This window comes from Symphodus melops, assembly GCF_947650265.1.
Source record: "Symphodus melops genome assembly, chromosome: 5".
Classification (NCBI taxonomy): domain Eukaryota; kingdom Metazoa; phylum Chordata; class Actinopteri; order Labriformes; family Labridae; genus Symphodus; species Symphodus melops.
Window position 1 is genome coordinate 10,353,011 of NC_136695.1, and position 12,751 is coordinate 10,365,761.

A 12,751-nucleotide genomic window follows, 5' to 3' on the forward strand; every position below is an offset into this window, starting at 1 on the left:
ACAACACAGGCGCCTGACCTATTATATGTATATAAAGATGTAGCTGGTTAGATTCAAAATAAATGCAGTGATTTATAGTTATGGTCATTATTTTGTGTCTTTATATGGTAGCTCAGCTGCACAGGTTGCAGCAATTTTAAAAAAGTATGAAAAAAAAAGAAAAAAAAAAGCTCTATTACAGATGACAAAAGATAAATGTGTACATTCACATCATTCATCATTATGGTCCCGAATGTGCTTTATAGAGCCTTTTACCGACCCCTGCTCAAACTATATGTGAGAGCACCCTCTGCTGGTCTTTTAAAGGGGGTTCATCTTGTCTGCAGACCTGAACATTTTAGCATGTCCACTGAAACTAAACAGATTCAAGTGAGGTATTCCACTCAGTTTAATTTTGCTTCAAACTAATAATCCAAATGAATTAAATCAATCAAATGAGAAAGTAGAATACAAGATGACTTACAATGGTTAAAAGGAAATGATGATGCTGATGAGATGATGCCAATTGACCTTAACTGTGGTTACACAAGAATTCAAGCAGAAGAAGCGGAGTGATCGAGCAGATGGGAAAGCATTTTTGGGCTCCGTGCCAGACAAGCGACAGGGAGGATGGGTGCACAGACTCTGCTAGGCGACATTCCCTCAGGGACTTCACTGATTGACACTGGACACAAGGTCCCAGCAAGGTGCCATTTCATGTGAGACTGTAAACGAGGTCAAAATGACGTTGGTTAACTGCTGTCAATCACCTGGACTGTCTGTTACCAGCAAGGTGTGACACAAGATGGGAAGGTTTAACTTAACCCTGTACAGTATTTCAACTTAAAAAGCAGCATTAGCACGGCAGCATCCATATGAAAACAACTATCAGAGTAGTTATTTAGCTTTAGGGATTAATACTTCAAGGTGTCACAGGGAACAACTGTAAAGTAGCTTAATAACTTAGACAACTTAGTCTTAACACCATGGCCGTCCTCACAGTCTAAAACAGTCCTCAACCTGAAGACCATATGTTGTGTTTGACAGTGATTTATGAAACTACAAGATCATTCGAAATCCAACCTGGTATTGAACTATTAACGATTAGTTAAAGTAATGGTTTTAAAAATAATAAATAATAAAATAATAATAATAAAAAATGTAAAGGTATACCTTAAACCCAGCTAGCTAAAAAAAGACTAACATTTAGAATTTAGACACTTACTTTAGAAAGTGTACAGAAATGAAGTAAGAGTCAGCCAATGAAAGCTGAGCAATTGCAAAAATATCTTTTTGTCACCAAAAACGTGTTTTGTTTTGGTAGTGAGGAACCATTTAAGGCCTTCAAAAGTTGCCAGCCACATCGAGACTTATTGATTGTCACATCAGAGTGCATGATGCCTGCAGCTGAATGAACAGGGAGGCTGAAACACAGAAAGTGAGAAAAACAAAGTTGTTCTCCACAAATCATCCCTGCGGCGAGACGCGCAACTCTGAGTCCTGACTGGTCTGACTGCTTTTTTATTGATTTCTGAGCAGGATGGGCAGCAGGCCACAAAAGGCCTCTGGTACTGACTGTCTGGCCACTGATTGATTAATTAATGTAAAATCATCCTTGGCTTAAATGAGACAACATTGGACAAGAATACACTGTTAGAACATAAACCATAAAGATTCACCTGCTGCTGTTGTTGTAGTTTTTTTTTTACAAAGTTACATCTCATGGTATGTTTGTGTGTGAAAGTCTAAAATAAATATTTTGTTTGAGGGTTTAGTTCAATAAACAATTAATGCATCTGTGTTCTTTTATAACAACACATGATAATAAAGTTGAAGTAAAGTTTTGTTTATAAATGCATAGAAAGTCTTAATAGTGTTCGCTGGTTTCATGAAAAAACAACATCACTGAGTGAAAAGAAATGACAATAAAATAAACAAACCCAAATTTGTTCATAATACATGAAAATTAAATAAAAGGTATTTCTAATTCAAAAGATGCTTAGTTTTAGGTAATGACAAAAGTTAGCCTCTGGGGGAACCAAAGATCCAGAGATGAATTTCAGAGGCAATTTGCAAATCATTTTTAAGAAGATATCTCACAGTAGAAAGCAAAAAGAGGCTTTTCTAAATGGAGGTTTTTAAAAGAAGTCTCAATTTACATCATTGATGAAAAGGAGGATGGGTAAACAGACTAACAACATGTGACATTCCCTCAGGGGCCGAACTGATTGACACAGGCCACAAGGTCCCAGCAAGGTGCCATTTAATGTGACACTGTAAACAAGGTCAAAATGATGTCTGGTTACAGCTGCCAATCACTTGGCATGTCTGTGAGCAGTAAGGTGTCACAAAGCCCTGCAGGGTGACAATTGAGGCAAAAACAGAGAAAGGAGATACTGACAGTGATGTACAGCAGATTTACAGATAATCAGGATAACAAAGCAGCATTTGTTTTTACCCCAGGGGTTAATATGGGATTTCCCAGGGGGCAGGTGGAATTTGAAAATCAGAGAATTTGGCAAAACATTCGAGAATTATGTTAACCCAAGCAGCTAAAAGTTCTAAATGATAAAAAAGTATTGAATATACTGTGTATTTATCTTAAATTAATGGTTAAATGGTAAACATAAAAAACACAAATTCATGGCACGCTGAAAATAACTTCATTGAATTTTATGATGAAATTATTAAAAATGTTTTTAATGATTGTTCTTGTGACCATTTGTATAAAACACACCTGTGTATGCCTTACGATTGTGCTGGGCAAACTTGAGGAAGCTACAGTCGAAATGCGTTGTTCACTCACAATAAAATACGTAAAATTCAGTAAATAGAGTACCCTGTTGCCCATAGAAAATTTTGCCTGCTGAAAAGTTACAGCAGGCAAAATAGAAATTTGATTCAAATAAAATACATTAGAAAAAGTGTCTAGCTCCTGCTAATTGTAATTAAAATGTGATGAAAACCAGTTAAAGCACCGAAAGCTCTCTCATTGTGTTCTGTAAAGCCAACATGGTTGCTGTTTAATATATACACAATCATGAGGAAGTTGTGAAGCACTGTATGTGATGGAGTACATTTACAACATTTGTGGTCTAGACAGCTGACAACTACATGGTGTTGACTGTTGACATTGAGACTTATTGATCATTATGTTAGAGTGCTGGATGACCATGGTTAAATTAAAAGACAAAGATTTGAATAAATAGTAATGTAGATATCAATGCGTGTCTCTTTTTTATACTTTGACATAAAACTTGTTTTTTCCAGAGTAGTAAGGAACCATTTAAGAGATTCAAAGTTGGAAACCACATGGTGTTGACATCGAGACTTATCGACCATTGTGAGTGCATGATGCCTGCAGCTGAATGAACAGGGAGGGTGAAGCAAAGAAAGTGAGGAAAACAAATGTTTGTCTCCCACAATCCTGCCCGCAGCTAGACACTCAACTCTGAGTCCTGACTGGTCTGACTGCTTCTCTATTGATTTCTGAGCGGGATGAGCAGCAGGCCAGAAAAGGCCTCTGGTAGTGACTGTCTGGCCACTGATTGATTAATTAATGTAAAATCATCCTTGGCTTAATTGAGACGACACTGGACAATCATACGCTGTTAGAACATAAACCATAAAGATTCACTTGCTGCTGTTATAGTCTGTATAGTTGTGTGCCGTTTATTTGTGTGTGTTAAGTTTTTTTTAAGGGGGATGATGTTTGCCTTGGTGAGATAGGCCAGACGAGGAGAGACAGGAAGTGTTGGAGCAGGAGGGAGTGGGGGTTGACATGCAAAGGGCTGAGGTTGGATTCAAACCCACGGCTGCTGACTATTGGCCCCCCAGAAAGACTGTTTTTGGTTCATTTAGACGCTGATTAATGAGTTAAAAAAAGAAAACACTGGACCATGAATATAATGGGGATTGATACTGTATTAAAGTGCATTCTGATCAAATATTACAGATTTATTTTCCTCTTAAAATGTGCTTACAAAAATCATATAACCAAGAAAAAGATCACATTTGCAAACAGAGTCGATTCAGAGTAATAGGCTACAAAGTGTATTGCGATGACACATGTTTGCCTCTGAAGGGAGCCAGAGAGGCATGGAAAGGTGTTTCAGAAAGAACCTGCTGAGTTTTTTGCCCTTGTTTTATCAAAGTAAAATAAACCCCTAACCCTAAGTGATGAGGTATGACATTTATTGGAAAGTGTCTTGAATAAATGATAGATCTACATGAGATACTGAAGAGTGTCTCACTTGTTCTGAACTTTTACAGGGAAAAGAAAATGAAGTCACTTTTATGTCTTGTCTCCAAAGACATGTGTCCTGTGCTCTTGTTTGTTTGACTGTAATAATTATCGATGTGAAAAACATAGTTTGAAGGGTTTCATTTGACAAAGAGTTTTTGGAATATAGCTGAAACAATAATAAATTAACTGCCTGTAAGGACTTCATCACTATGTGATCTTAAATGTACGTTTAATCTGATACTACCTTTCTTTCAGTATTTCACAAGTTCTACAAACTGCTTCTCTTTAACAGTGCATTTATTTCTTTTTCACTGCTGTAGGGATTGAAGACATCCTGTTCACATCCTCTACATTTGCTGCCATTTATTTCACTGTAGTACTGTATATCCATGAGAAAATTCTACACACAGCCTCTGTTATCTACCACTATATGATGAGGTTGCATCTCAGTAGTCACCTTTCCCTTCAGGGCTCGTTTTGTCTCTGTGTCCAGTGCTTTAAAGTTTGCACGTCTGCACAGTCATACTGCCCTCTGGCCAGCGGTACGAGTCCACAACAAACTCGTCGTAGTCAGTGCTATAGGTGAGTGAGTGAACATACGCTTCTTTGTCGGACGGCTCTGGGTGAAGTGAGGCCATGTTGTGCTCGTATGCATACTCAATGATCTGTAAAGAATAGGTTTTGAAAAAACAGAGTGATTTTATATTTTCAGCAGCTCAAAAGCAGCTGCACTCGTAGAGATATTGTGAGGGGATCTTTATGGTGTGTAACCCTTGCTCTCACCTTGATGGCCAGTTTGCGAGAAACGTCCCCGATAGAGCTGAGGGGAGGGTACAATCTTCCCTCTGCCAGGTCTTTTTCTGTCACCAGGTGAGCGAGAGCCTGGAAAAAAAAACACAAAGAAAGGAAATTAAATCGATTACACTTATTCCACAGGTCTGATTACTCTCAGCTGGATTTGAAATATGCAGAGATAAAGAGACAGATACTAGTGTTTTTAGCTTTTTTTGCATTTTTTTCAAACTAAGGTTGAAAAGAGCGGGAATAACAAACTGAACTGAACTGAACTGGACAAACTGAAAAATATTACAATCGGGAAAATTATTGACAAGTTATTACCTTAAAAATGTTGTCTTAAGTTGTCATGTCTTTCTTCCTTTATAAAATCAGTATTTACCTGATGTACTGGTTTTAATTTAAAATCAATAAATTCTCCCGCAGAGCCCATGGAAAAAGCAATGGAAATTTCCTTCAATTAGTAATCACTTCAATTCATGTCATTTAGCATTCATAAAAATTGTGAGAAATACTGTTGATTAAACTTATTTAAAAACGTGTTCTCATCATTTCAATCATGATGAGCTTGGGAAATATGAACCAATGTGTTAGGTCTACTGAACAGGAGAACACTTACCATCAGCTATAAAATATATTTATCACATAAAGCTTTAGCAAAAACTAATGCTGCGGTTCAGTGTTGACATAGTTGACAAATTCCCGTTTTATGTAATAATAAGAATAGTGTGTGTATGTACTGTTAATATGAGAGTCTTACCTCTGCTGCAGTGAGAAAGATTTCTTCTGAGATGTGTCGGATGGCACAAGCTGTAACACCCAGGCCCACACCAGGGAAGATGTAGGCGTTGTTACCCTGACCAGGGAAGAGCTTTCTTCCATCAGGCAGGATGACTGGGTCAAACGGGCTGCCACTGGCAAAGATGCCCCGTCCCTGCAGCAAAATGTGGGATAGTAACCTTTCTTAAATATTTTTTTTGTAGCAGTGTTATTATCAAATGTATTCAAGGCAAGTCATAAACTCTTTCATGTTTGGGTGAATATCTTCAATGTCAAGCATCCAGAGTGAGTACCTCTGTGAATGTGTAACACTGCTCAGCAGTGCATTCTGCTTTGCTGGTCGGGTTGCTGAGGGCGAATATGATTGGGCGTTCATTGAATGAAGCCATGGCCCTGATGATCTGTTCGGTGAAGGCTCCAGCAATAGCTGCCACACCTGAGAGAGAAAACCATCAATGTGCAATAGATCCCATGTGTAACCCAGCATATGTCGTCTTTACAGGCTCATCATCAGGACTCTCATTTGACCTTGGATTGTTTTTCATGTGAGAAAGGTTCCATCTGTCCTTTCTATCAACGATTGCTTCTTGAAAACTATCACACTAGATTTCTTGTGATAAAAAAAAAAAAAGTTTGTTGATTTACCAATGATTGCTGTAGGTTTAAGTTCTTGAACTACATCCTCCAGATTCTTCATCTGTGGATGCTCATGAGCAAATCTCTCCTTCTCATGAGTCAGGTTGTCTCGACCCTGAAATTCAGAGAGGGCGTATGAGGAGGAGGACATGAAACATTTAACCATCTGTGTAAACTTTACACACTTAAAAATCCTGGTTTAGTGTCAGAATAAAAGGATTTCCTGTACTGTATGTTTTGTCTTTGCCATTAGGTAAACCAGAAGGAAACAAGAGAGAGAAATAGTATGGTGGGATGAAAGGATTAGAAAGAGTCGACGAAGCAATGAACATGGGTTAAGAGGAGAAACAAGGGATCAATAGCATGGATAATGTGGACAAAACAGATGTGTGACAGATGCTAATGTTGGAGAGCCTTTTGCACTTATTCCAAGTACAGACCTCTGTCATATCAATTAACACTACAGGAAAGGTTTTTTATTTTGTTTAGGGAACAATTCTGATGTCAAACGGGTTTAACATTCAAAATCCTCATGTGGTAATAACATCAGCCCCCATGTTTTTATTTATTCAGGATTTCTTTTTCTGACCACCTACAGGATTGTTCAGTTTTTGTCAAGTGTATTTACGCCTGTGTTTAGCGCTTTGCAGGATTAAGACACCTTGACAATGAGGCCTTTGGAATCAACCATCCAGATCTTTTTTAAACATTCTTCCTTGGGGAGTCCCTCCTTCTCCATGGCCATGCTGATCAGCTCAGCAATCCCCATCGCTGCCTGAGAGCAAGACAAAGGGAGGGGTAAGAGAGGAAGAGAAGAGGAGTTGCTTAGTGACATCTGACACGAAGGTTTCACAAACAAAATCACTAAAATAGTGATTGAGAGAAAACACTTGTACATTATTGATGTAATACAATTCCTGAAAATTCGGGAAACATTTTTTTCTTGCTCAATCAGAAATCTGGCTATTTCATGGCCGTTGACAGTCTGATTCAATATTGCATTAGTCACAGATGAATTTCAGATGATTGGAACTAAAAATTCTAGTTCCTAAGAAGTCATTATGGAGAAAAAAATCTCAAAGGAAATAAAGGGACAAAGAGGTAAAATTTTCAAATAAGAAAGTCTTTCAATATAACATTCAGGTGAACTCTTGTGGCCTAAAATATGCAGTAAGTGTGCTACACATACCTCCCCTGCTCCTTGGAAAACAATGGTGTGATCGCACATTTTGCTCTTGGTGATGCGGAGAGCAGCCAGGAGTCCAGCTACAGCTACTGCTGCAGTGCCTTAAAAGCATCATACAAGAGCAACATTTCAGGTTTCATATACTTATGCTAACATTGTTCATAAAATAAATGGGTTACCCCTTAAAAAAAACACTAGACTAGTATTTTAACACAACAGCAACAATTAAAAGATGTTTATATTGTACACTGACTTCCAAAAATAAAGTTGACTAAATAACCAAATGTACTTTAGTAGTATGAACGCTTAACAGCCTCCAAAATGAATGGGAAATCCAGGTAAGACAAACTCTATTAAGGTTTGAGCCTTTTCTCTGATTTTGATGGTTCACTGCAAAAACGGTTCTCTCTTGAAAAAAAGAAAAATAAGCACAAGGCTCAACATTGCAAATATACATCTTTAACATGGATCATGTAGGAAATGGATAGGTATGATGGTTCGGAAAGATTTTTATTTGTACTACGTCTGTTAGTGTGTATGTCCGTTTTTGTCGGCTTACCTTGGATGTCATCGTTGAAAGTGCAGTACTTGTTGCGGTATTTACTCAGCAGACGGAAAGCATTAACATTTGCAAAGTCCTCAAACTGAATCAAACAGTCCATTCCATACCTGTAAAAGAAAAAAAACAAACATAATTGTATCTCTCTAAACCAAAAGGCAGTTTTTAAACGACAGATTAAGTGAAATAGAAGGAAGAAAGTATTCTTTATCCAGAGTAGGGGGTCAGCTAGTACACATCTGCACACACTTTTGCATACATTAACTTATTTAGATTAAGAAGCCTCTGTTTCTGAAGACTATATTTCAGTCCTGAGGGGGGTGCTTTCCCACAACACTGAAAATGAGAGGGTGAGAAATTAAGAAAGAGGTGATAAAACAAATATACTAATGTTTAAATAAATGAGGACTAATCATCTTTTAGAGAATTTAAAAGCTGCAGAACTGTGTGTAATGTCTTTTTTATTGGACATTTGACAAGCTTACACCTGTTTCGCCAAACTTCACGACATCACCTCACAGTGAGTTTTAGTGGGAAAGGTCAAACCTGCACAAGGGACAAGAATCACAAAAGCACCATATTTGAAGGAACACCACACAAAGGCCACCCAGGCCTCCAGTAAAACCATCCCTGTTCAATTTTACAAGATGCTGCACAGACCACCTATCACATACATTCAATAAAGCAACATAGAAGCCTGTTCCAATAAGCTCCTACAAAAACATCATGCAACAAAAATAAGCCCTATAGCCAGAGTTATGAGTCTGTAAATTAGATTTAGCAGCGACAAAGAGGAATTCTGAGTTCCCAGGCTTCTGAACAGATGGAACTTTAGTTCAGGAATTTACTGGATGTTTGCAGAGCGACTGCTGCTACTCTCCAAGATGAGAGACAGGTTTTCAGCTGTAGGGAAAGGAAAGACTGATTTGGTGATGGTGTGAAGGATAACAGAAATGATACAAGAAGATGATGTGAAAATACTGTGTGTTATTGGAGATTTTAAAGTGTGTCTGGATGCAGCCCGTTCACTGTGTCAGGCAGAATGAAGTTGTCTATGAAATTGTTTTCTTATTTATAATGGGGCTTTCCGTTATTTAAATAAAACCTGAAACTAAAACATTTAGTTAAAAATGTCTGCTTGTCCAAAATATTAACACTGGTTTCCATTTCTACAGTAGGTAAGGCTCTGTTGGAAGAGTCAATCGTCTCTCAAAAGGAAGGTTGGGGGTTCGATCCCCAGCTCCTGCTACATGTCAAACGTGTTCTTGGGCAAGACACTTCACCCCGAATTGCTTTCAGTGGCATATAAATGTGTATGAATGGGATTAGTTACTTCTGATGGTCACTTTACATTGAAACCTCCGGAATCAGAGTGTTAATGTGGAGGTGTAACATGCGGTGTAAAAGTGTTTTGAGAAGTCAGAAGACTGGAAAGGCACTATACAAGCTCAAGTCCATTTACCATCCCTTTAGATGGTTGTACATTTATGGACATTTGTTCTGATTTTAGTTTTTCCCGAAAAAGTCCAAAAAGCCAGCCAAATGATCTCCCTCTTTGGAATACAGTATAGTGGAAAGCCAAGCTTCCCGAAACTGCTGTCCCATTATGGCAGCAAAGCTCTGAGGGAACTTACCCTCTTTAAAGGAGAAGAAAAAGAAATCTCATAGGGGCTTCATTTCAATGTAAGATGAAGTTCCAAAAGTTTCAGAAACAATATTTTTGTATCATCTAGCATCTTCAGGCACGGATTATGTGAGCAGTTGGGAACACTTCACTATTGTCTTTTCAGTTGATGTCACTGTCTGCAAAAATAAACTGAGCAGTATAACTTTTATTAAGTCCTTTTGTTCGCTGAAACAATGGGAGGAAAGGAAGAGGCTGTCTGAAACTCGTCTCGTTTCACAAGGGGAGACAGGCCAAGCAAACAAGGCCAAGGCGTCCCACCTCCACCAATACCTGCAGCTCTGCCAGTTATCTGAATAAAACAGCATGTTAAAGTCCTTCATCATTTTTAAGTTGAGGTTGTTTGATGACCTCTCTTTTCCATCTCTCAGCGGTCTGTTTTTTTTTCTAGGTTTTATTCTTTTCATAAAACCCCACCTCATACCTCACAAAGCATTTGCACTGTGTTCTACAATTCCCTAAAGCTGTTTGCCACTTGTTGCAGTTGCTGTATAACTGCTTAAATTTTCAGTGGGAGGAGGAGGAAGCTGAGCGGAAGCAAGGCAAGAAAGAAATGCAGGATGAGAGGCTACCGGGGTTCAGCTGTAATAAACCTTAACGTCCTGAAGAGAGAGTGCCAAAGCTTGGTCACTGTTTAACCTCCCCTCTGCCCCACTGCACGACACTGATTTCTAATACAGAGACTGACAGGCTTGCTGAATTACTGCCAACACAGCAGTAGCACTAGGAAATGAAATGTGTTTTCTATCAAGCAAAGAGCAGTTCTAAAGCACTGAACGTTTGTGTAAAGAGGATGAATAATGAGGCCGAGAAGGGAGCTATAAACTTTTCATTGTGTTGGGACTTTAGGAGACGTAGACAGAGTCAGGCGACAGGCGAGGATAGATGTGGCCTTACCCCTCTGCCAGTGTGCAGCGTACTTTGGTATGGTTTGGTGCAACTCGCTACTGGAGAGGTCACACCAGTTCATGCAGAACCAAGCTGCTCGTGCACGAGTCCAGAGGTGGATTTGGGTTGCAGTCTGCAGAAGTTGTGAGTCATACTCACAATCTGCAAATATTCTCAGAAAAATAAAGAAGAACAGGTTTTTTTTAATGCGACTGGAAAAAATATCAGGTATTGAACCCATTGTTTTATGTTAAAATGACAGCACAGAAAGATCAGGGACTTCTTCCACAGATCTTTGAATGAATGAGCTGTGAACACATGCATATTTATGGGCATCCACTGACCATAAACTACAGAGTGACAAACTGTGGTTGTGGTATCACTGAAAGAAAGGGACATTTTCCCAATGTAAAAAGCTTTTTGGTTTGCTAGCCTGAACCAATAAAGATAGTGGGGGAGTGTTTTTGATGGTGTGTGTATGTGTGTGTGTGTATGTGTGCGTGTGCCCAGAACAAAGCTCGTCTTGGAAGCCATTGGTGCTCATGGTCCCTATTTTGCCTGAAAGTCTGATGTCTTTTCCTTGACAACCATTTGAATGGAATGCTGAAATCTGAAAAAGCGCCTCTTCTCCACAATAAGAAATACCCTTGACAAAGAAAGCAGTATTTTCTTTTGTATCACGGCTCAAGCCAGAAACCTAAGAAAGCTGGGACACACCCAATAGATAAAAAAACATAGACCCGTACTCCTGACTGTGCTGAGAGAAATCTATTCATCTCTGAGCAGTAGCACAGAAAGATTGAAGGATTGGGAAGGAGGTTGTTCTCACACAAGAGCCATAATTACAATACACAGATGTTTGAACTCAGAGCTTCAATTACAGATCAGCTACCATTGTTGTTTCAGATGGGCAGAGGGTATATGTTACTGACTCATATCAAAATGTCACACTTAGAACCAAAGAATGCATTATGGTGTAATTATGAAGTCCACGTGAATAATCAGTATAGTCTTTATTAATAAGAGACTATAGAGTAGACTGCAACATTTTTCTAAAGCACATTATCTCAGTAGAAATGAGGATTGCTATAATAGTTACTGAGCAACAACAAAAGAAAAGTGCATAGAAGTGTGGTAAAGGTGCTAATAATGCAATGAAGGTATTATTAAATTTACTCTAAGGGGTTTTAAACTGGTTATCAAATGGTCCAATGCAAATAGGATGCCTCCAAATGAATCACAAAGCATCCGACCATCAGCAAATCAGACCATCATTCATCTTTAAAATGAGGTTTTATTCCTGTCACTGTCCAACAGTGTGCACATAACGCACAATTTGAATTCATATAGAGATAAATCGCACAGATTCTCAGGTGTTTTCTTGAATTGAGGAGTGTTTTTCATAAAAAAACAAGACAGCATAAGGTTTATTTAATTAGTTAACACTATATCACAAATTTCTATGGATGGATGTTTGAAACAAATGCTGGAGTAAAACCTTTAAATGTGAGGAATTGATTTATATGAAGCAGATCTTAACGTTTATATTTATATAGCAACATTTTTCAGTTGTGACGTCAGCATAAGGAGGCAGTGGAACAGTTCTGAGTGACAAAATATTATCATGGTATGTAAATAACTGAAGCTTTATCAGCAAAATAACTCCTACTTCCACTGAATCTGATAGCTGTACAAGGTATAATAACATTGTCAGACATATTTCAAATCTGTAAGTTATATTTAGATAAGTGTTAAAGTTACACATAACGACAACAAATAGACAAACAGAACATCCTGCAAACTGCTGAGTAAAAAAGAAACACATATACAGTGTATATTAAAGTAGTTATACGTTTTGATAACTTGCTTTAAGTTAGTGAGACCACCATGGGACCATGTTTTTTACCACAGGTGTAGCACTTCTGTCCACAAGAGAGTCTCTAGTGTCGAAAACACAATATTTGTGCCCTGGGAGTAATGCCATACTTTCTCAGCTAA

General features: G+C 38.3%; 1 protein-coding gene across 1 annotated transcript in view; it reads right to left on the minus strand.

Moving 5' to 3' along the window:
- Positions 1 to 3,885: 3,885 nt before the first annotated feature.
- Positions 3,886 to 12,751, minus strand: part of me1 (malic enzyme 1, NADP(+)-dependent, cytosolic) — a 69,355-nt gene continuing 60,489 nt past the window's right edge. Inside the window, exons 7-14 of the mRNA XM_079343546.1 lie at positions 8,182 to 8,291; positions 7,626 to 7,723; positions 7,098 to 7,211; positions 6,446 to 6,551; positions 6,094 to 6,236; positions 5,781 to 5,954; positions 5,009 to 5,107; positions 3,886 to 4,890 (exon numbers count right to left, since the gene is read on the minus strand). Of these exons, the coding sequence (XP_079199672.1) occupies positions 4,723 to 4,890; positions 5,009 to 5,107; positions 5,781 to 5,954; positions 6,094 to 6,236; positions 6,446 to 6,551; positions 7,098 to 7,211; positions 7,626 to 7,723; positions 8,182 to 8,291 (1,012 nt within the window). The 3' untranslated portion in view covers positions 3,886 to 4,722. The remainder of the gene's footprint in view (positions 4,891 to 5,008; positions 5,108 to 5,780; positions 5,955 to 6,093; positions 6,237 to 6,445; positions 6,552 to 7,097; positions 7,212 to 7,625; positions 7,724 to 8,181; positions 8,292 to 12,751) is intronic.